This window comes from Artemia sp. Qi Xiang Cuo, chromosome 9 (genome assembly GCF_049724085.1).
Source record: "Artemia sp. Qi Xiang Cuo chromosome 9, ASM4972408v1, whole genome shotgun sequence".
Taxonomy (NCBI): Eukaryota; Metazoa; Arthropoda; class Branchiopoda; order Anostraca; family Artemiidae; genus Artemia; species Artemia sp. Qi Xiang Cuo.
In genome coordinates, this window is record NC_142802.1 from 13814880 (window position 1) to 13837516 (window position 22637).

At 34.5% G+C, this 22637-nt stretch overlaps 2 protein-coding genes across 2 annotated transcripts in view; both read left to right on the top strand.

The window, feature by feature from the left end:
* Nucleotides 1–1411, top strand: part of LOC148948333 (uncharacterized) — a 54785-nt gene extending 53374 nt beyond the window's left edge. Inside the window, exon 5 of the mRNA XM_089093887.1 lies at nucleotides 1229–1411. Coding sequence (XP_088950013.1) covers nucleotides 1229–1326 — 98 coding nt within the window. The 3' untranslated portion in view covers nucleotides 1327–1411. The remainder of the gene's footprint in view (nucleotides 1–1228) is intronic.
* Nucleotides 1412–9625: 8214 nt separating this feature from the next.
* The window catches only part of LOC148948334 (uncharacterized protein CG3556-like), a 123490-nt gene continuing 110478 nt past the window's right edge, over nucleotides 9626–22637 (top strand). Inside the window, exons 1-2 of the mRNA XM_089094893.1 lie at nucleotides 9626–9712; nucleotides 19799–19873. Of these exons, the coding sequence (XP_088951019.1) occupies nucleotides 19801–19873 (73 nt within the window). The 5' untranslated portion in view covers nucleotides 9626–9712; nucleotides 19799–19800. The remainder of the gene's footprint in view (nucleotides 9713–19798; nucleotides 19874–22637) is intronic.

The window sequence follows — 22637 nt, forward strand, 5'->3', positions numbered from 1 at the left end:
TCATGTACTCCTGCTCGATGACAAGATCAGCTCAGAGTCCAGCACAGCGTCGCTCTGATCTTTTATTGGTCCGCCCTCCCTGTTACAATTCTTGAAAGGTTAGTAAGTGACGAGTTTGAAGCCTATCCATATCTCGCTGTTATATCCAGATCGACTTGACATAGAGGTTATGTACATAGGTTATGTACACACTTGACATAGAGATTTTCTTCAGACAGATGGTGCTGATAAAATATGTATCAGAAAAGAGAGATAGGACGAGCGTAGAGTCTTCTTTCCTTTCTATATTTCCTTTCTCCGATTCCTTTCTGCTTCCTAGTAGTTACGTTACAAAAGCATCGGCAAGAAAAACAAACAAAAACGCACTTGTGTTAAATCTCTGCTCGGACTCCAAAATACTTTCCATCTGAGGAGTTTTTTTTGCAGATGGGTGGCTCTAAAAGGCTCAGAAGACTGAAGCAACTTTGAAAAGATTGTAAGATCAAGGCATGGTGTAACTGAAAGTGAAAATCAGAAGGGACTTTCCAGCTGGTGGAAAATGTCGTCACCAATAAAGCTCGGTGGGAAAAGAAATGGATTCGGAACGCCGGTAGGCTATTTGTTCAGATGGGGAAAAATGAACCGAAAACTCGTGCTCCTCTTCGAAAAATACCCTGTGATCGTGTGTCGCTTGATTTTTTTTTTTTTTTTTTTTTTTTTTATTACTTCAAACAAATACAAAACATAAAAAAGAAAAAAATGTTTAAAAGTGATGTTTGTGTATAATAAAAGAGCACAAAAACAATCGTTTTTTAAAAGGGAAAGCATCAATAAACTACTTTTCTTTTCACGGTTCCTCATTCTCGGATTCTGAAAGTATCTAAAAAATAGGCGCAAAAAACGTGAAAAAAAGGGAATTTCGCAACGGGATGGAGATTTATATTTTTGATATGTTGTTTGAACACAGTGGTGCAAAAATAATTTCTGTACCAATTTTTTCCTGGTTCGACCATTTTTTTCCGGATCTTTCCCCTACTAATAGAAAGGCATTTGTGTTTAAGATATGTATATTTACAAGCATAATGTTTATAAGTTATTTCAGATATATTATTTCAAAAACCTCTTTGATGTCTAAATATAAAGCAGTGTGTATATTTGCAAGGGCAGTATTTACAGTTTTGGATGCAAGCCGTTAGAAAACGGAGAGCAATTACAAAATCCTAAGTATTCATTTATTATTCTTTTCCAGATTTTTTGCTGGTTGCAGATCCAAGGTTGAGAAGTAACGCTACCGTAGAAGAAAATCCTTGTCGCAATTTCAAAAGTCTTATAAATTTCACCAGTTAGATTTTGTGAACCCTCCAATTATTTATTTGAAAGTATTAGTGACAATTAACAGATTTTTTATTTACAAACATTTGTTTTTAGAATGTTATAAGGACCTTCAAATGCACAAAATCAACAAATTAAATAAAAATTGACTGTGATAAATCAAAAGAAGCTATGAAATATTTTTCATGGGACTTAGACTCACAGTCCAGTTCTTTTAGTCCAGTCGCCCCGTCGCATCAAACAAGATGCGACGGGGCGGAAGATTAAATAACGATATTTTATTTAATCTTTTTTAACAACAAGATTAAATAAAAAATAAATAAATTACATAACCAAAATAAGAAACTATAACGAGTCTCTCATCAACCATTCTATCATAATAATAATAATAATAAATAAAAAACTATGAACCTTTTCCTAACAAACAACTTAGCTTTACCGATTGGATTTTCTCCATTATCTCCAGTCTCGTTTGGTTTGAAAGATGTTCAGGAGTTTTTGATCATCATCATTTAGTCAGCATACTATTGTATTTGCCAAAAATCAAATTTTTGTACTTTGAATTAAAAAAAAAAGTTCAAGGTATTATAGACATTTCAAAATTCTCAGAATTCTTCTCAGGATTCATATTCGACCGCCCTTCTGAGGATTCCTAAAATGTCTAAATGACTTTCAACTGGATTTTTCGTTCAAACGAAGCCCAAACTCTGATTTTGGTAGATAAGATACTGTGCAAGATGTGCGACGTTATTTGAAAATGTTTTATACCCTCTTTTGTTATTCACTACTGCAGTTGAGAACTGAAAATGTTGATATCAATATCTTTTGTGACGTTTCTTGGATGCCGAAGCTTTTCCTGGACAACAACTACTACTACTAACAACTCATCGCAGCACCAAGCCGCCTGAGGCCAACACAGCTACGCACGCTCCTCCTCCACCCCAATCTATTCAAAGCTTCCCTTTTTACACCCGCCCACGAAGTTCTCATTTCCTTTAAATTTTTCTTTATGACGTTCTCTCACCCCTAACGGGGACGACCTGCTTTCTGTTTAGCCCTAGATGGTTCACCGAAAAGAACAATCTTCGGCAATCTGTCATCCTTCATCCGCACAACATGCCCTAACCACCTCAACCTTTCTTTCATTATAGACCTAGAAAGCGGTATTGAACCACATTTTTCGTATAGCCTATTGTTTGAAATACGGTCAGTCAGCCGGGTACAATCCTTAAGCAATTTCTCTGGAAAACATCTAGCAAATCTGCATCTGCTTTTCGGGGCATCCATGCTTCAGAGTCTTATTTGACCACTGTCACCACTGTAGCTTCTAATATTATAATCTTTGTTTTCAGACTTATCTTCCTATTCTTACAGACTTTTTTTAAACTGTGAAAAAACACCCTATGCCTTGGCTATTCTATTTTTAACATCTTCACTGCTCCCACCATCTTTACTAAAAATACTACCAAGGTCAGTGAAGCTGCCCACCTGATCAATCTTTTCATTACCCAACGTCACCTTTTCATCTTCACTTATTCCTAGCCTTAGTGACGTCTTCCTAACATTAATTTTCAAACCAATTCTAGCACCCTGAACTCGCAAAACCTCTACAACTTCATTCATTTTGCTCACACTTTCGTCTAGGATGCTTAAATCATCAGCATAATCCAAGTCCAGGTGACTTTTTCCTCCTCATTTGATTCCGTGGTCTCCCATTGTCTTTCCTGTGCTCCTTAAAACAAAGTCGATCAAAATAATCCATATAAAGGGGGATAGAACACAACCCTGCAACAGTTAAAAAAAAAAAAAGAAAAAAAAAATTTGTTTCTCCGTATTTCTGCTATAGTACAATATCTATGTCTTGCTATATGACGTGTCATGAGCTATCGCTATCGGTTTTACCAAAGGTTGTGATGAAAGCCCAATGATGGCTTTTGCAAGCTTATTTTGGACTTATAGGCTTTTGCAAGCTTATTTTTTTTAATCTTACGATTTACGTCCGAACATGGGATTAACCAGTCACCGGTCTTTTAAAGGAACGTTAGTATAGATAGGATGTAAAAATATATTTATCTGTTTCATTATTAGGACTTCGATGCTTCATTTATTGTTTTCCACTACGTTGGACTGATTTACGAAGTTTGAAAACCCCCAAGATGTCTCCTTTTCATCCTTCTTTAATTTTTTTTTTGGTTTTTACCATATCACAGATGCCCAAGGAAACCTTCCCTGCACCAATAACTGGTCCTTAATTGCAGTCAAAAGACCCAATTGAATATTTGAGTTTATCCAGTCTCCATTAAATTTATTAGTTTGAAAATAGTACCCTTAAAGGTTCCTGAGATTTTGCAGTTACCCTTTTTCGACAATGCAGTCTAGTGTCTTTTGATTTAGCTGTACACCTGCTTCAACATGCCTGGGAATTTTCTACTTAATATCCTTAGCTGTTCCTAAAATATTGTAGATACGCCTTTTTGACAGCTTGGATGAATATAGTGGCGTTTCATTTAGTTTTAAATCCCCCTTACCAAGCCGTAAAAGTTGCCACTTAATATCCTGAGCCATTCCTGATATATTGCAGATACGTCCTTTTGACAACTTGTATGCACATGGTGTACTTTGATTTAGTCCAAATCCCGTCAGTATTCCCAAAAGCTCTACTTTAATACCCTTAGTCCTTTTGGACATCCAGGATCAAACATGTACCCGTTTCACAATATTAAAGCCTATATAAGGTGCCATTAATTGAGAATAATTTCAATGATTTAAAGAACATGAAACTTGGAACTTGGAATGTTACGACGTTAAACAATGACTATCGTATCGACATTTTGACTGACGAATTCAGACGATTCGAACTGGATTTATTAGGAGTTTTAGAAACTCATCTCCGAAGGGTAGAAGTATGAAATTAGGTGATATAGAATTTGTTTAATCAAGCAGGAAGGACGGGGTACATAGACAGGGAGTAGGGCTCATGATGAATGAGGAAGCTGCTAAGTCTTGTTTAGGCTGGGAAGGTATTAATAATAGAAAACTAATTACTCATTTTGTGACTAAAAAGTTCAGGGTATCAGTTATAGTAGTATATGCCCCTGTAGAGCCGACTGACGGAGATACTAGTAACTCGGTTGAATTTTACTTACAGTTACAGGATCAAATAGACAGGGTCCCAGGTAGAAATCTGATGTTTTTACTGGGAGATTTTAACACCCAGGTTGGTAGAAATAGGGGTAGATGGTATCCTAGCCTAGGTAAATTTGGTGTTGAAAAAGAAAACAGTAATGGATACAGACTTTTGGAATTTTGTAGGTATAACAATCTAGTTATAACCAATACGGTGTTTGGTCATAAAATGGCTCATAAGGTAACATGGTATTCACGTGATGGTAAGACAGCAAACATTATTGATTATGTTATTGTAAACCGAAGACTGGCAGGATCAATACAAGATACTAGGGTATATAGGAGTGCCGTTATTGATGTTAAAAGTAAAGATCACCATATATTAGTGTCAAGGGTTATTTAAAGGTGAAATATTGAAAGGGTAACTACCACCCGGGAAGTTATGGTGTTGATACACTTCAGGATAAGAATTTGAGAGACACTTTCCAGGAACAGTTGAACACTATACTTAAGAGTTTAAAATTTGATAATGTGGAAGATGTTGGAATAATTTTAGAAAAAATAATTTGTGAAGTTGCTGAAGGTGTCTTAGGGAAGAAAGCGAGAACTGCAGCTAAGGATATTAGTGAAAAAGCTTTCTGTTTAATAAAAAGAAGAAAGGACTTGTACAAGAATTACCTTAGTGATAGATCATATGGAAACAAAATGAATGTAAAGAAAGTGAAGAAAGCATTAAAATATGAGCTAAGGAGGTGTGAAATGGAGGCCATGGATAAAAATGCCGAGGATCTAGAAGATGCAGCTAGACGGTATAATAGTAAAATATTGTACTGGTATGTTAACAAATTGAGAGGGAGTAGTCAATGTGGACTTGGCCCATTTAAAGATAGGAATGGTGCCGCAATTAGCGATAAGGAAAAAACTTAAGAGAGATGGGCCAAACATTTTGAAAATTTGCTTAACCGAGAAAGAGTTGAAGGAAGAGATATAGAGGAAAATGAAAAAAGTTTGTGATACATTGGATGTGAAGGAAGATTTGTTTTGTGAGGAGGAGTTAGCGACAATACTAAAAGGACTAAAAAATAATAAGGCTCCAGCTGCTGATAGGGTGGCAAATGGGTTTCTTAAATATGGTGGCTCCGAGGTCAGAAATAAGCTACTGAAGATTATGAATATGATTTTTAAAAAAGGGGAAGTACCTGAAAACCTTAATTAAACCACTATATAAGATCGGTGATAAGAGTGAGTGTGGTACTTATCGAGGCATTATTCTGGTTTCTGTAGGTAGTAAATTACTTAGTAATATTATACTTTTTAGACTGAGAGATGCCGTAGACAAAGTTTTAAGAGAAGAACAGTGTGGTTTTAGAAAAGGTAGAGGATGTGTCGACCAAATTTTCACTCTTAGGTTAATAATTGAGAAGTGCCTGAGTTTCCAAACAGCTTTGGTCCTCAGTTTCATAGATTATGAGCAAGCGTTCGATTCTGTTGATAGAAATGCTTTAGTAAAGGTTTTATCCATGTATGGTATACCAGACAAATACATTAAAGTGATTAGTGCTATGTACGAGAATAATACTGCTGCGGTTAAGGTAGGAAATAAGGTTAGCAGCTGGTTTTGTATTAAATCAGGAGTTAAGCAGGGCTGTGTTCTATCCTTTTTTATATGGATTATTTTGATGAACTTTGTCTTCAGGAGCACGGGAAAGGCAATGGGAGACCACAGAATCAAATAGGGAGGAAAAAGTCTCCTGGACTTAGATTATGCTGATGATTTAAGCATCCTGGATGAAAGTGTGAGCAAAATGAATGAAGTTTTAGAGGGTTTTCGAGTTCAGGGTGCTAGAATAGGTTTGAAAATTAATGTTAAGAAGACTAAGTCACTAAGGCTAGGAATAAGTGAAGATGAAAAGGTGAAGTTTGGTAATGAAAAGATTGATCAGGTGGACAGCTTCACTGACCTAGGTAGCATTATTAGTAAAGATGGTGAGTGCAGTGAAGATGTTAAAAGTAGAATAGCCAAGGCTCGGGGTGTTTTTTACAGTTAAAAAAAGTATGGAAGAATAGGAAGATAAGTCTGCGAACAAAGATTAGAATATTAGAAGCTACAGTGATGACAGTGGTCAAATATGGCTCTGAAGCATGGGCGCTCCGAAAAGCGCATGAAGATTTGTCAGATGTTTTCCAGAGAAATTGCTTAAGGATTGCTGTTGGTACCCGGCTGACTGACCGTATTTGAAACAGTAGGTTATACGAAAAATTTGGCTCCATACCGTTCTCTAGGACTATAATGAGAGAAAGGTTGAGGTGGCTAGGGCACGGTGTGCGGATGAAGGATGACAGATTGCCGAAGATTGTTCTTTTCGGCCAACCGTCTAGGGCTAAACGGAAAGCAGGTCATCCTCGTCTGGGATGGGAGGACGTCATAAATTAAGATTTAAAGGAAATGGGAACTTCATGGGCGGGTGTAAAAAGGGATGCTTTGAATAGATTGGGATGGAGGAGGAGCGTGCGTAGCTGTGTTGGCCTCAGACGGCTTGGTGCTGCAGTGAATTGTTAGTAGCAGTAGTAGTAGTACTATTAATTGAGAAGGGAAGTGGGCAGTGCCCCCACTATAGATTTGTTGCCTCCCCCACCTAGATTTTGAAAAGTTTTTAAGTTTTTTTTTCATTGAAAATTAAAAAAATGACTAATATGCCCCCCCTACTAGACTTTGAAAAATATATCCACCCCCCCCCCCTAAATTGTCGTTAACTGAGGCGCTTGCCTAATCTATAGGTTTAACACCAGGGGCTGCGAGGGGCCAAGTCATCTTAGACACATAGTTATTAGACCTTTAAATTATTTCAAACAAAATGACTATCTCAAAATTTTGATCGGATGTCTTCGGGGTTGAGGGGGAGAGGTGGCTGAAATGGTTTGGGAGGGGCCTGGTTACCCTGATATCACTTTTGACTCTTTAAAAGGCTACTAGAATTTTTAATTTCCAATCGAATGACCCCTTACAAGGTTTCTGCGACAACTCTTTCCATATGGAGTTGCCTGGAAAAATAAATAAATCATTAATTCATTGAAACCATATCGCTCTTTACTTTGGCAATGCTATTGCTATGCCGATGATACTGTTTTATATAACAAGTTTTGATATATCGTAAAAAAAAGAAAAGAAAAAAAAAAGCAAAATGTATTATAGAGATAAGTCTAAAAGCTTTCAAAGACATTTTTGATTATAGTTAAATACAAAAAAAGCTGTTCAAATGAAAGTAAGGTGTAGCGTTAAGACTTGAAACAGACAGAAATTATTTCGTATATGAGGAGGGTTGCCTCCTCCTCCTTAATCATTCCAATCTTCAAGATTATTTGTTTGGACAGCAAATTCAGGTCAGCAATTCAGTTGATAGCAGATAGCAATTCAGTAGTCTTCAGATTAGCTTCATTAATCAAGTTATTTCCGAAGACCACCACTTATGTGCTCCATCCCACAGTGGCCGATCCAGAATTTTTTTTTTAGGGGGGGCAAAATATCTTGATCCGATAAACTTGCATTAGGGGCAAGTTTAATTAACACAAACTTGCGTTAATTAAGTAAATTACACTACTTTAGCCTATATTGCCCACATCGCCCCTCCCCTGGATCTGCCACTGCGGCATCCCATCTGTTCATGCTGAATCTTCGGTTTCTCCTGGATTGGGATGCAGGTTCACAAGTTTTTTGGCCAACACCCGATTATAAATGTGCAATTTTTTCTTATAATCATGTTTTTCAGATAATAGCTCTCGGCACTCGTCTCTCGCTACTTTTCAAGTGTAGAACTACTATAAAACACCATCAATAAGCAAATGAATCCTTAAACGAACAAAAAGTACAGTAAATAATCGATCCAAACTCAAAACGAGCAGAAACTAGAGAGGAGGGGATGACGTTCCATTGCCATCTATGCCTAGAACATATTCTGCCCTTTACTGAATATATAGAGTATGAAAATATAGCCATAAGGCTCCAGTGTTTTATTATTATTTGTTATTTCTTTTTCCAGAGGCACTTCATATGAACGGGGTGGTCATATAAGCTTCGGAAGGGGCTCTTTTGATTGACAATTGGAAGTTCTAGTGCCCGTTTTAAGAGTCAAAAGTGATCGGAGGGCAACTAGCCTCTCCCCCACGCCCTTTTCCCCCAGAGATATCCGATCGAAATTTTGACATAGCCGTTTCATTCAGCATAGTTAAAAAGTCCAATAGCTATGCCTTTGGGGATGAACCGACCCTCAATAGCCCCTGGGAAAAGGGCTGTAACTTACACAATTTACGAATCTTTTTTTGGGGAGGGGGGATGGGGAGAAATTTTATGTCTAGGGGGACTTTCTATGGGGAGAATTTGCTGTGTATAGGAAAGTTTCCAGGGGAAGTTTTTTAAAGGTGATTTTACACATGGGGGGGGGCGGGTTCCATGCATTATTTGAGAAACGAAAATAAATTGAATAAGAACAGACAAGTTTTTTTCAACTAAAAGCCAGGAGCAACATTAAAATTCAAAACGAACTTAAGTTATTCCTTATATAAAAGGGGCTGCCTCCTCTTCAATCCCTCACTCTTTCCGGTAAAGTTTGACTTTTTTTCACATTTCCTAAAGAAAGACTGCTCAAAAACAAAGGCCCCTGAATTGGAATTAAAAGTACTTTAAAGAACTTTAAGCGATTAGCGCAAAGTGTGAAGGATTGAGGAGGGGGTAGCTCCCCTCATATACGGTACAATTTCTGTTCGTTTTAAGTGTCTGTATTGCTGTTTAATTTCAATTTATAACTTGCTTTTTTTATTTAATTGAATCCTAAACCGAGAAAAAATAAAGTCAAGCAATAATTCACACTTGAAAAGAAAGAAAAAGACAGAAACTACTGTGAATGAAGTAATGAAACCAACACAAACATAAATTAAGATGAATAATCAAGTGAAAATTCAAACGAACAAAAATTTTCGCACAGAAAATGGAGCTACGACCCCCCCCCCCCTTACAAGTGCTCTATTTTTACTCCTGTCTTAAAATCACTACACAGCTGTGGAGTTAGACCCCAAGAAATATCTTACTTGGAGCTTCTCTAAAACCTTCCACAAAAGCCTAGAATGGCATAAGTCAATCTTCTTTTTTTTTACCTGCGGAGCATCGCCATTGATTTAGCCATTTCCAGAAAACAAAATTTCCAGAACAGAAACTAACAGTCGCATGGACAGTTCCTTGGCGTAAACATCTAAGGAGTTCAAAAGGTGAATGAACAGTCCGGTGAGTAGCCAAATTCATAGAAGCATTTTTTTTCTCGGGTATCCAAGATCAAAACATGAAATGCAAAGGAAATACTTTTTTTGAAAGGCATAATATATGATAGGTGATATGCCAAATGATAGGGCATTTGAAACTTTAAATTGGTACAAATTGACATGGAGTCCTGCTGAGGTTTCTCTACTGATTAAATGTTTTTTCATAGTTTATATTTGCTTTGGGTGTATTAAAAACGACTCAGCAAAAGTAAACCTAGCCCAGCTTTGCAACTAGTTTTTCAGAATAAACCTAGAACCCTGCCCCCTTAGAATTGAGCCCCCTAAGCCCCCCCTCCTAAATTTTGAAAAATATCTTTGGAGTGTTCATTAAAAAGGCCTATTTCTGGTATTTTCAATGAAAATTAAAAAAAAGATGAACTTGCAGCCCTAGATTAAAAAAAACAAAAATATTTCGCTCCCCTAAATATTCGTGAATTGACAAAACTTTTCCTAATTAGGCCAAATTGTTGTTTTAAGTCATAAAATGTCGCAAAATATTACTTAACCGTAGTATGATCTCTTTAGTTACTTAAAATGACACTAGAAATTTCTATTTCCGTCCGAAAGATCCTTTCCCAATATTCAATGACAACTGGTTAAATACGATAAAACCTGAAAAAACGAAAAAACAAAAATTAAAAAAAAAACAAGAACAAGAAACCCACGTCCTTGGCCATTCTACTAAAATGTAATAGGGTCTTTGATTTGCTGAATTTGACGGAGGATAATAGATTGGTTTGGTCCATAAGAAAGAAATAGGAAGTACAACGGATTCGTTCATATTCACTACCATGTCGTTACTGGCAGCCTGGTTCTTAATGTCTTCAATGATGTCATACGCGTTGCTTGGGGAGTCCTTGTGGCAAATTCAGTTACTGAGAGATCATCGACGTACTTCCATCTTTCTGGATAGGACTTTGCTAGCTCGTTGACCATGACAAGAAACAAAAGAGGACCAAGGATTGTTTCTTGTGGCACCCCAGAGTAGATTTGGACCTCGGTTGAGTACGCGCTCTTACATTTGCTATCTCGTTATGGTGTTGCTCCTGTCAGGCATCTTCTGAGGTTCTATCTTTCTTTCATTAGACCTATCTTAGAATATTGTTGTCAGGTATGGTATTTCTCCATTACTCATAACCAGTAGGAGACATTGGAGCAAGTTCAGTACCGTGCCCTGCTTGAGGCGTCTAAATCTCCTAAATTCTCCTATATATTGCTCCTCCAAGAACTTAAACTTGTTACCCTTGAAAAAAAAATTCGGATTTTTACCCTTGTAGAAAAAGGTTGCAAATGTCTGTTCCTGAACCTATACCAAAAATACAACAAGTATTTACAATCCATGTAAGATATGAAAAAAGTTTTGTGCTTAGGTTTGTTCGCCTTTATAGCTTAAATTTTGGCATCACTTCTGCACAATGAGCTCACTTCAATGACTGACTGTCGTTTTGGATCTGAAAAGGATATTTCATGATTATTTTGTAGGCAAGTTCGAAGTGTCACTACAGACTCGTTTTGGAATTTTTATCACAACTTAAAATTTTCCGTTTTATAGAGAGATATAACTGGATTTCCAGAGTTCATATTACGGTTAATATTGTTCTTTATTTATAACTGGATTTCCAGAGTTCATATTACGGTTAATATGTTCTTTATTTCGAGTAATACTAGGCCTTATGTCGGTAATCCACGACTGCCACCAGATATTGGCGCAAAAATGGTGCTACACCATTTACTGGAGGGGAAGCCTCGCTGGCGCAAAATATCGTAATGGAATACCCAAAGTTACCACTATTGTTCCGTAGATATAGAGTATGTTGATACCCTATTACGGTTTACCTTGCTCCAAGGTATGATAACGTGATTGAACGGTCAAACAGCCAAACTCTTGGCCAAGGGTGCCTAACAAGGGTCCCCACCAATATATCTAGCTACCTCTTTGGAGGGTTAACGGACCTCCCTGTCGATATGATAATGACGGTTTGTCTCGCAACTCCTTTCCTACCCTGTCTGGGTTCCTGGAAAAATAGTTTACACAGCTGCAGAAAATAGCTTACTTATAATCTACAAAAACAGTGCACAAAACACATTCATAAAATATGAACAAAACCGACTCCCTAAACGGGGTCTCAAAGTCGACTAACTACTGACACATGACTACTATATCAGAGCACTTCAGTTAGGGGTGGACCTTAGATTTGCCCCAACCAATCCGTTAAATCAACATTAGAATCCCTGGCTTATTTTGCGTAATATTTTCTTTCAATAGCCCAGACCCGGAAGACAAAAATAGAATTTAACTTCAAAGCTTACTTATTGGGAAAGAATCTAGCTTAGCAACGAGAGTTTAACTTATGATTACAAATTATTTTAAGGCAAATATAATTACAGTAACGAGAACGGGTCATTTATCTGAAAAGAAAAAGAACAAGGGGGGGAGCCCCAACACTAGGTGAGACTAAGATGTTATCTGATAAATCAATCAATTATTTTATATACTATGTAATGACTTTAAATTATTATTTTTATGCCCAAGTTTTTTAATTGTATAGATAAATTTGAAAGATAATTTTAATCGTATACTGAAAGTTACTGATATCACAGCTCCTGTAGGACTATGAAAAGCGTTATAGATTAGTCTGCTGTTGCGAGGCTGCGTATTTACTTTTGACTCTTAAATCAATATTCATGTTTTTTATACTCGGCTTTTGAGTTTTCAGTAAAGTGCTAGTTTTCTATAATCCTACAAGCATAGGGGAAATATCACCAGTTGATATATTTGCATTAGTTTGATTGATATATTTTAGGTAGGCTGTGAAGAAATAATTTTTGTTCGTATTAAGTTTCAACTTCGCTCTTTACTTCCCTCGGAAAAACTTTGTTTTTTTCAAATTAATAAAACAAATAGCTCGAAATAAAAACTGTTTTCATCAAGATGCAAATTATGTTTTGGTATTTAGAACAAACAGGGGGCTTTAACCTTTCTTGTAATTTTTGTTCGTTTTAGTTTTCATTAAGTTATTGATAGTGCTTTATGGTCTTTTTATGCTTGAAAAATTATTTAACTTTATTTCTTCTTCTCTCTGGTTTAATGTAGCTCTTTACTTTTAATTGAAAACTTCTTTTGTGAAAACTTCCAGAAGCCTTTACCAACGGCATAAAAACAAATAAACTAGAAAAGAAAAAAAGAAAACAAAAACACAAATGGTAAGAAAACTTGCATCTTATATTGTCTAATGTTGACCTGCAATAGCACCAAAACAAACAAAAGTAGAAAAAATTAGGTTGCGACATTAAAAGCGACCAGCTTGGGTTGTCGCAATAAAGCAACATCGAGAATATAATTGGGAATTGGTTTGATAAGGAAATCTATCAAAATGAAACAGTAACTTTTAATTTACATATGCCCTAGGTTAAAACAAATGTGACTAAATACACGCCAAGTATTCTCGGTATCCTTTTCTCAGACCAAACTGCCTTTCTATGACAAACAAATAAGCGTTCAAATGAGGATAAATATATTTATTTAGACAGTGAAAACAGGTACAAAATTCTAGATATTTCAATCACATACAGTGATTGTCATCCGTAGAAATACTGAAGTGTTAAAATTTAAGGTATTAAGTCGAGAATACGTTGTATATATGGAGAAATGAGATCAACCAAGAATACAACTATAAAATCAACATTTTTTTTCTTCGGAGAGAGTTGAATGACAAAGGAAGACAAAGGGCAAGATGTTGGTAATCATTCCAAAGAGATTGATTGTCGTGTGGATGATGCTAGTGCAGGATTGAAGATCACAAAGGGACTTAGAAATTAGGACTATATCGTCGGTATAAACAAGTTTGTCTATCATTACCCTTCTGATGAGGGCACCGGATGAGTTATCAGTTCCTGAAAGGACTGCAGTTAAAAAGACATTGAAGAGCTCCGGTAATAGCAAGCAGCCTTGTAGAATACTGGTTGATGCCGCAAAGCTTTCAGTAAGTCCTTCTCCAGTCATGACACGGCTTCTGAACTTCGTGTACATGTCCCTCACGAGGGAGACTAAATTAGGTGTAATTCAAAAGCGAAGAAGAATGTGTCATAGGCCTTCTCTCCAAACGAGGTCAAGCCCTGTTTGAAATCTATGAAGAACTCGTAAATATTTTTCGAGATTTTTCAAAATATTTGTCCAAAGTCTGACGGGCTGTGAAAAACTGATCGACCGTTGACCTACTTGGCATGACTTTTTTCATTATTTTAGTAACATGGCTAGTCAGACTGATGGGTCAGAAGTTGTCACAGACTCCTTTTTGAGCCTTTCCTATGGATAGGGACTATTGTGGCTTCGTACCATGGTGTGGACATAGCTACTTCCCTTACTGTTCTGTACGTGAAGTGTGAGTCTCCTTTTTTAAAAGCCGTTTCACATTGCTTACATGTTTCTTTAACAAAGCCGCGGAGAGCATGGCGTATCACTTTCTCTACATCCATTTTTAGTTGCTTGTATCGGTCTCTGCTTTCTCTCACAAGCTTGTTAGCAAAACTGCGATTTTCGTCGCACAGATTAATGATCTCGTCTGTTATCCAGGCCTTCTGGTTATCTTTCTGGGCACCTAGTGTGGAGAGACCAACATCACAGAAAATTTGCATGGTTCTAGTCACCAGGTTGTCAATGTCACTCTTATGCAGAGGTGGTGGGAAGTTGAAGTGAGCTGCGACATCTTGTCAGACATGGTGGTTATGTATGCTGTTCGAGTTTCTTTGTCATTCAGGAGGTCTATCCGATATTTGGGGAGACTCCTAGACATCTTTGAGGCTGTTTCAAGTCTCATTCTGAAGTCAGACATTACAAGGAAGTGGTCACTGTTAAACTCAGAACAAGATAACGTGACCATATCAGTGACAGACGACTTCCAACGACTGGACACAAAAAGATAGGCAATGAGATTTTGAGTTCTTCCATCAGGGGAGTTACAGGTAGTTTTACGTCAGGGTCTGTGCTCAAGGAGTATGTTCGTGTTGACTAAAGCGCTGTCTCGGCAGAATTCTAGAGGGTGTTCCCTCTTTTGTCTAGTTGCCCGTGGCCAAATTTGCCCATCACATCTTCATTGCCTGCGTGGTTCGTGCCAACAATGGCATTAAAGTCATCAATGAAAAAGAGTACATCCTTTTTTGGGACAGAACCGACTAGACTTTGAAGCTGGAGATGGAAAGTTTCAGACTCATCATCGTCTCTAATGGAGTCAGACACAAACTTGGATTATTATAGCATTAACAGGCGATCCTTTCAGTCGGATCACAAAAAGCCGTTTGGATATGCGGGTTGCGGACATCAGAGATTTTACAGCCCTCCTAGACAGAAGAAAGCCGACTCCCTGTCGACGTTTCCCATAATTACGTCCAGAGAGAATAAAGGTGGCGTCATCATGTTTCTCTTCACCAGTGAATGGGGGATAGGTTTCAGATAGCTGTCAAGGAATATTTCGGCGGATATTGAATTGAATCAAATTGACTATGATTATGCACATTCTCATATATAGGAAAGATGCTTAAGAAACTAGTCAAACGGGTTTCTTTCAATAGAGAATTGGATTGCAGACCGTGGTTTGTCACTGCGTTTACAATATTTAAACTTTTATTTTTGGGGTTTAGGGGGAAAAAAGATACCTAGGTTAGGTTGCGTATTTAATACATGCTATGCTTTAACCCCGCCCCTAGTGTTCAAATATATAGCCGAAATTTGTTTCTGAACTATTATATTTTCATCCTATTTTGTTTTATTTCATTAGCATTAACCAAACTTCACTTCTTGCGTGGGTTCCAGCTCATTGGCATGTACTGCGATATCCTATATATCAGAGGCAACGCTATAGGGTTGCCTATAGTAAAGGTCATACGGCTCCAATGTTTTATTATTTATTATTTTTTTTCCCCAGAGGCACTTCACATGGACGGGGTCGTCGTAGAAACTTCAAAGGGAGCTCATTCGATTGGAAATCAAGAGTTCTAATGCCCTTTTTAAGGGTCAAAAGTTATTAAAACTCCGGGGTCAACGCAACCCCCCAGGGCCCAGAAACAGGCGTAGTAAGTTTTGCCCGGGGGATGTGTATGGTTCTTATATAAAAAATGCTCGTATAACTTCAGACAAGCCTCATTTTATTAAAAACATTAAGTTTTAGATCAATTTTAAAGTTTCGAAGGAAATCAAAGCCTAATTACAAACCCCCCCCCCACGCCCGTTTTTCCTCAAACCCACCCGATAAAATTTTGTGATAGCCATTTTGTTAAAAGTAGTTCAAACATAAGATAATAAGCAATCCGAGGTTGACATAAACCCATTTTTTTAGTTTGATATTTTTACTTTGATACAAGTTTTGATAATTTGATGAATATTTGATTTTTTTTTTTTAAGTTTGATTTTGAAATAAGGATTTTTAAATCTTGAAACTTTTTGCAATCAAAAACGAACAAAAATTAAGTTAAAAAAAATTCCGAAAAATAAGTTTTTCAAATAAAAGTAAAGGCAATTTTAAACTTAAGTTCAGCAGATACAAATACCTCTTAAAATTCAAACTCAAAACGACCAGAAATTACTATTAAAAAATAAATGAAACCCAAAACAAACAGAAATTAAATAAACAATCATAGCAAAACATATAACAAGTAATAATATAAATGAATAAATAGATCTTAAAGCGAGTAATGCTTAGATTGAACATAAAAATCAAGCTCAAAATGAAAAAATATTTTCCTATGGAAGCATAAATCAAACTTAAAACGAACAGAAATTAAATAAACTATCAATGCAAACAAACATACAATAGATGTTAATGTAAATTAATAAATAAATCTTAAAACGAGTGAAACTTAAGTTAAGTATAAAAATCAAGCTTGAAACAAACAAAAATCACTACAACTTTGGGTATGACCTCCTTCTCTCACTGCAAAAGTCTAAACCCTACTGCGTCATTGGCGCTTTACTGAAAACTATATGCGTCTTGAACAGTCTCGGAAAGTATAAACAACTTCAAACTGATTATTAGATGTATAATGATATTAATTGTTGAAAGATCCATCAGTTCAAGAATTTATTTCACTGTAATTTTATTTTTATTTTCAATGCTTTGAGAACTGGAAAAGAAAATGTTTGTAATATAATTCATTTTCAGTTGAGCACCAATGACGCAGTAGGCTTTTGGTTTGTATTTCCAGTTAAGGAATGAGGCAATATCTAAACTCTTGTTTGTAGTGAAACTATATTCGTCTTGAACAACTTTGAAAAGAGCTAATAAATTAAACTGAATATTTGATGTATAATGATATTAATTGCTGAAAGCTCATCAGTTCAAAATGTTACTACAATTTTAATGTTCTTTTTATTGATTTTCAATAAAGCCCCAATGACGCACTAGGTTTTAGACTTTTATGGTGAGAGAAGGAGGTGATACCCAAACTCTTGTTTGTAGTCATTTTTGTTCGTTTCAATCTTGATCTGTATATTCAATTTAAGTTTCACTCGTTTTAAGATTTATTTATTAATTTACATTAATATCTATTGTATGTTTCTTTGCATTGATTGTTTATTTAATTTCTGTTCGTTTTAAGTTCCATTTATACTTCAATAGGAAAATATTTTTTTTCGTTTTAAGCTTGATTTTTCATATTCAATCTAAGTATTACTCGCTTTAAGATCTATTTATTCATTTATATTATTACTTGTTGTATGTTTTTGCTATGATTGTTTATTTAATTTCTGTTCGTTTTGGGTTTCATTCTTTAATAATAATTTCTGGTCGTTTTAAGTTTAAATTTTAAAAGATATTTGTATCTGCTGAGGTTAAGTTTAAAATGGCCTTTACTTTCTTTTGAAAAAGTTATTTTTCGAATTTTTTTAATTAATTTAGATAACAATTATCCGCTTACGGGTTTTTATCACGTCATTCATTCGACTGTCTATAGCCGTTGTGTACTATTAATTTAAAAAAAAGAAAAGTTTTTCCGAGGAAATTAAAGAGCGAAGTTGAAACTTAAAACGAACAAAAATTATTACTTCACAGCCTATCTAACATATATTAATAAAACTAGTACAAATAAATCAACTAATTATGTTTCTCTATTCTTTTAGGATTATACAAAATTAGCGCTTTACTGAAAACACAAAATAATATAGGAGTTTTGGTACAGTAAAAGCAAACCAATTAAGGTCACTATTTATTGAATCAAAATATTATCAATCCCTTTTAGGATCAATTCCTTTTACGATAAAGCAACAATCCATTTTAGGATTAACTTTATTTTTTTTACATTTAACTTGGTATCACTTCTACACAATGGCTCAGTTCAATGACTAGCTCTTGTTTTGGTTATGAAAAGGACAATCTGTCATGATTAGTTTGTACACAAGTTCAAAGTAAGGCCATCTTGATAGTATTAAGACTAAAGACTAGCTTTAGAATTTGTATCATAGCTTTGAAATTCACTGTTGTATAGAGAGAAATAATCGGATTTCCAGAGTTTTCCAGAGTGGGTATATTACCCACTATTGGTATTATAGCTAATGAGAACAAAATGCTGCTTGATAAATCAATCCAATATGTCTGTATGCTGTTCAATTACTTCGCGGTTACTAAAAAATATTTAGTTTTACGCTTATGTTTTTAAGATAATTTAATTGTATACTGAAAGTTACAAATGTCACAACTGGTGTAAGACTATGGAAAAGCTTTATAGATTCGTTTAGTGTTGTCAGGCTGCATACTCACTTTTGACTCTGAAATCAATAATCCTGTTTTTTATACTTGACTTTTGTGTTATACTTGACAATATATATATATATATATATATATATATATATATATATATATATATATATATATATATATATATATATATATATATATATATATATATATATATATATATATATATATATATATATATATATATATATGTATATATATATATATATATATATATATATATATATATATATATATATATATATATATATATATATATATATATATATATATATATATATATATATATATATATATATATATATATATTTTCTTTCAATATCAGTATGACGAAGAGAATATCAGTTTATATATTTTAAAAGCAACTTATCAAGCAGGACCCTATTCTGTTTATGTTCCAAAGGCTCAAAGTGTTTGTTTTTAACCCTTAGATCAATCAATCAGTCGATCAATCAATTTATTAATACTAAAAACAAAACAATTACAAACTAAAAGTTTATACACGCCCAAGAAGCTCAGCTTGTAAAGGGCTAACACAACAAATAAGACACTATTATAAGGCACATAAAAAAAAGCAGAAAAAAACATACTTGAAAAAAAAAAAAAAAATTAAAAAAAAAAAAAACAAAAAAAACTGGATCAAGAGACATTTATGAAAATAGGAGAATTAACAGGAAATTTCACAAATAACTGAAAAAAATATATAAGCGGCGAAGAATTAAATAAAAAAAAAATTAAAATCAGAAAAATATATTGAATGAAAAAAGACATATAAATTTGGATGGAATGCAAAGAAAGGGGGGGGATACTAGACTGGAAAGACCCGGTGAGAAACTGCCTTTGCAGAAAGAGATAGAGGGACATCAGGAGGGATGGAGTTCCATAGGAAAATAGATTTTACTATGGATTAGAGATAGAGATAGATTAGAGATAGATTTATCTTTTAAATTCTTTTATTTACGATGGATCAATTCTTATTATTATATTCTCATTGTCTGATGTGTTTGATGATATGTATATTATTGTATATTTATTTAACTATTTACATCAGTGATATGTTTTTTTTACATCAGTGATAAAAAGATAAAAATACTTTTAAAAAGACATGTGTAAAGCGACATCACATTTCATTTAAGTTTCAAGGGTTTTAAATATTCGTTTTTAATTCTTAGACAGATCTCTGATTCAAGTTTTTAGTTCTTATAAATGGATTGTTGTTGACATATTTCTTAAAGCTCATATTTGCTTTATTTAATGCTTCTATTTCCACTGTAGTTATTTTTTATTGCTTACTAATTTACTTTTAGGCATGATGGATCAATATTTACTGCTATGTTCTTATGTTCTACTCTTAGTAGGGAAACTTGAAGGCCTCAGTCAAGGTAATAATTATTTTTTATTTTTAGATGCTCTAATGTTTTTAAGGGGTTGCCACTCGGTGGTTATTTCTTCAAAAACATTTTTTGAATGTATCTATTTATTTTTAGATTTTACATGAGGCTAATTTACATAAAACGCGCTTGTATAGACTTATAATGTAAAAACAGTTTATTCACGTTGTTTGGATGACTGTTTAGATTGTTTTAATGTCTGATTTTTCTTAACATTAAGTAGGTATACATATACATATATATAATGCCGGGAGCCCGGTGGCCCCACCGCTGGGACCCGGCACATGGCACGTGGCAGGCTTCTATATATGGATTTTCATTGACGTTTGTTTTCTAACCGCAGTTAAAAGCTTAGAAGTTAATTTCTTGATGTCATGACGTCACCACAGGTTTGATACAGCCACCCTTTGAAATATACAAGTTATTTCTTAGAGTCCTGACCTATTTAGATCGTTTTTGTAGCCAGTCATCATTGTCCCTTGTTTTCCAACCGTAGATTTCATTGTCCATTTTTGTTCATCTATACCTCAGAAAGTTTTTTCCACGCCTTTTGCTTTAGCAGTTTAGATTCATACACCATCTCATTTAATTTCTTAATGCGTTATAGATAAAAAAAAACGTCTTTTCCAGCTTCCAACCACAGATCACTGTTCAAAATTTCGTTTACAGTTCAATATGATTCTCACTGTCATTAGTTTCATGCTTTTTTCTTTAGCTGCCACGATTCTCACTTTCACTAGTTTTCTAATCACATTTAGCTGTGCTTACTTTTCATAAATCAACCCCTTAAATATTTCAAATGACCCTAAATTAGAATCCGCGCATTTGTAAAATTACATTTTTTTCAGTTATTGGACCTTTAACTTTTCCCTTGGCTTGTCTTTTATTATTATGAAAAACATAACACCGAACCTTTGTTTTTTTAACAGAGGCTGATGCAATATCAGGTTCTTGGCTAACGTCCTTATAAACTCTAATGTCGTTATTTATACCTGTTTCATCGCTTGGAGATATTACAAAATGTTGAACGTCGACTTTTGCCCCAGCTTGTCTTTTGTCATGAAATACATATCGCCGAAACTTTATTTTTTTTAAACTAAGGCATGGTAATCATTGATGACCTTATTCATGCCAAAGTCCCGAACCCAATTATCATAACTATCATTTTTCGATTTTGGCATGTTTTGACCCACTTTCGCTTATCTTCTAACCCCAATTTTCTTTCTTCTTCATTTTGGATTTTCATTACTTCAGATAATTGGAAAATGCCCTTTGCTTTAGCTGCCCTTATTGGTCTAGTTTTACATGACGATCCAGGTTGTAGATTTGTTAATTGTTCAGGTGGATGGACAAAAACTTCTTTTTCTCCCAACGAATTATCATTTATAACACTTGTAAATTTCAGTTTTTTGGGTCTTGTCTCATTTGATAGTCCTGGTTGTTGATTTTCACCCATTGTGAATTTAATTTGTTCGGGCTGTTCTCTTGGTCTTATCACGTTTGATAGTTCAGGTGGTTCCAAAGAATCATCATTCTAATGGTCATCGCTATCATTGCTATTATGTAGATTTGCTAATTGTTCAGGTGGTGGGACAAAAACTTCTTTTTCTTCCTACGAATTATAATTTATAGCACTTGTAAATTTGCGTTTTTGGGTCTACCTCTAGATAAGTTTTCCATACTGATATGTCTTTACATACTGCCGTCTTTTCAAAGATACTTGATTATGGAAGTCCGATTTCTAACACCGATTGTCTACTAAGCTTCAAACTTTTGGTTTTCGTTTTTAAGGTTTTTGATTTGTTACAATCCTTTGCTAAAATATATACAAGTATTTTTGCAATTCCAAGTTTTTTGTCTTTTCATATGCCATCTTATGAAACATATTTGATTATTCAAGCAAATCCGATTTCTAGCAACGATTTCTAATAAGCTTCAAACTTTTGGTTTTCTTTTTTAAGGTTTTTGAAATTTTGTAATCCCTTGTTAAAATATATACAAATATTTTTGTAATTACCAGTTTTTAGCTCTTTAAGCAATTTAATGTCTTTTCATATGCTGTCTTATTACAGATATTTGATTATTCAAGCAAATCCGATTTCTACTAAGCTTCAAACTTTTGGTTTTCTTTTTTAAGGTTTTTGAATTTTTGTAATCCCTTGTAAAAAATATGTACAAATATTTTTGCAATTGACAGTTTTTTGCTCTTTGAAAAATTTAATGTTTTTTCATACTGGAGTCTTTTCAAAGATATTTGATTATTGAAGCAAGTCCGATTTCTCACATCGAATGTCTACTAAGCTTCAAACTTCTGGTTTTCTTCTTTAAGATTTTTGAATTGTTTAATTTCTTATCAAAATACATATAACTATTTTGGAATTACCATTTTTGCTCTTTAAGCATTTTTAATTTAAACTTCTCCATGTATGAAAATCTTAAATTTTTCCACATAAATGTGACAAGCGTGACAACGTCCTTGCAACACTGATGTATATAACAATAACGTCACTCGCATAAATATTTTTTTTTCCAAAATTAAGGCTCTTAACGAATTTTCTGAAACTTTTGACCTATTTAGATTGTTTTTTTTTTGGCGAAAATATTCCGTGATACAAATTTTCCCTAAAAATGTGAAACCATTTTCGAGAAAAAATAAAATATTTTTACAATTACCAGTTTTTTGCTCTTTACGCAATTTAAATTCTTTTCATACTGTCTCTTTTCAAAGATATTTGATTATTAAGCAAGTCCAATT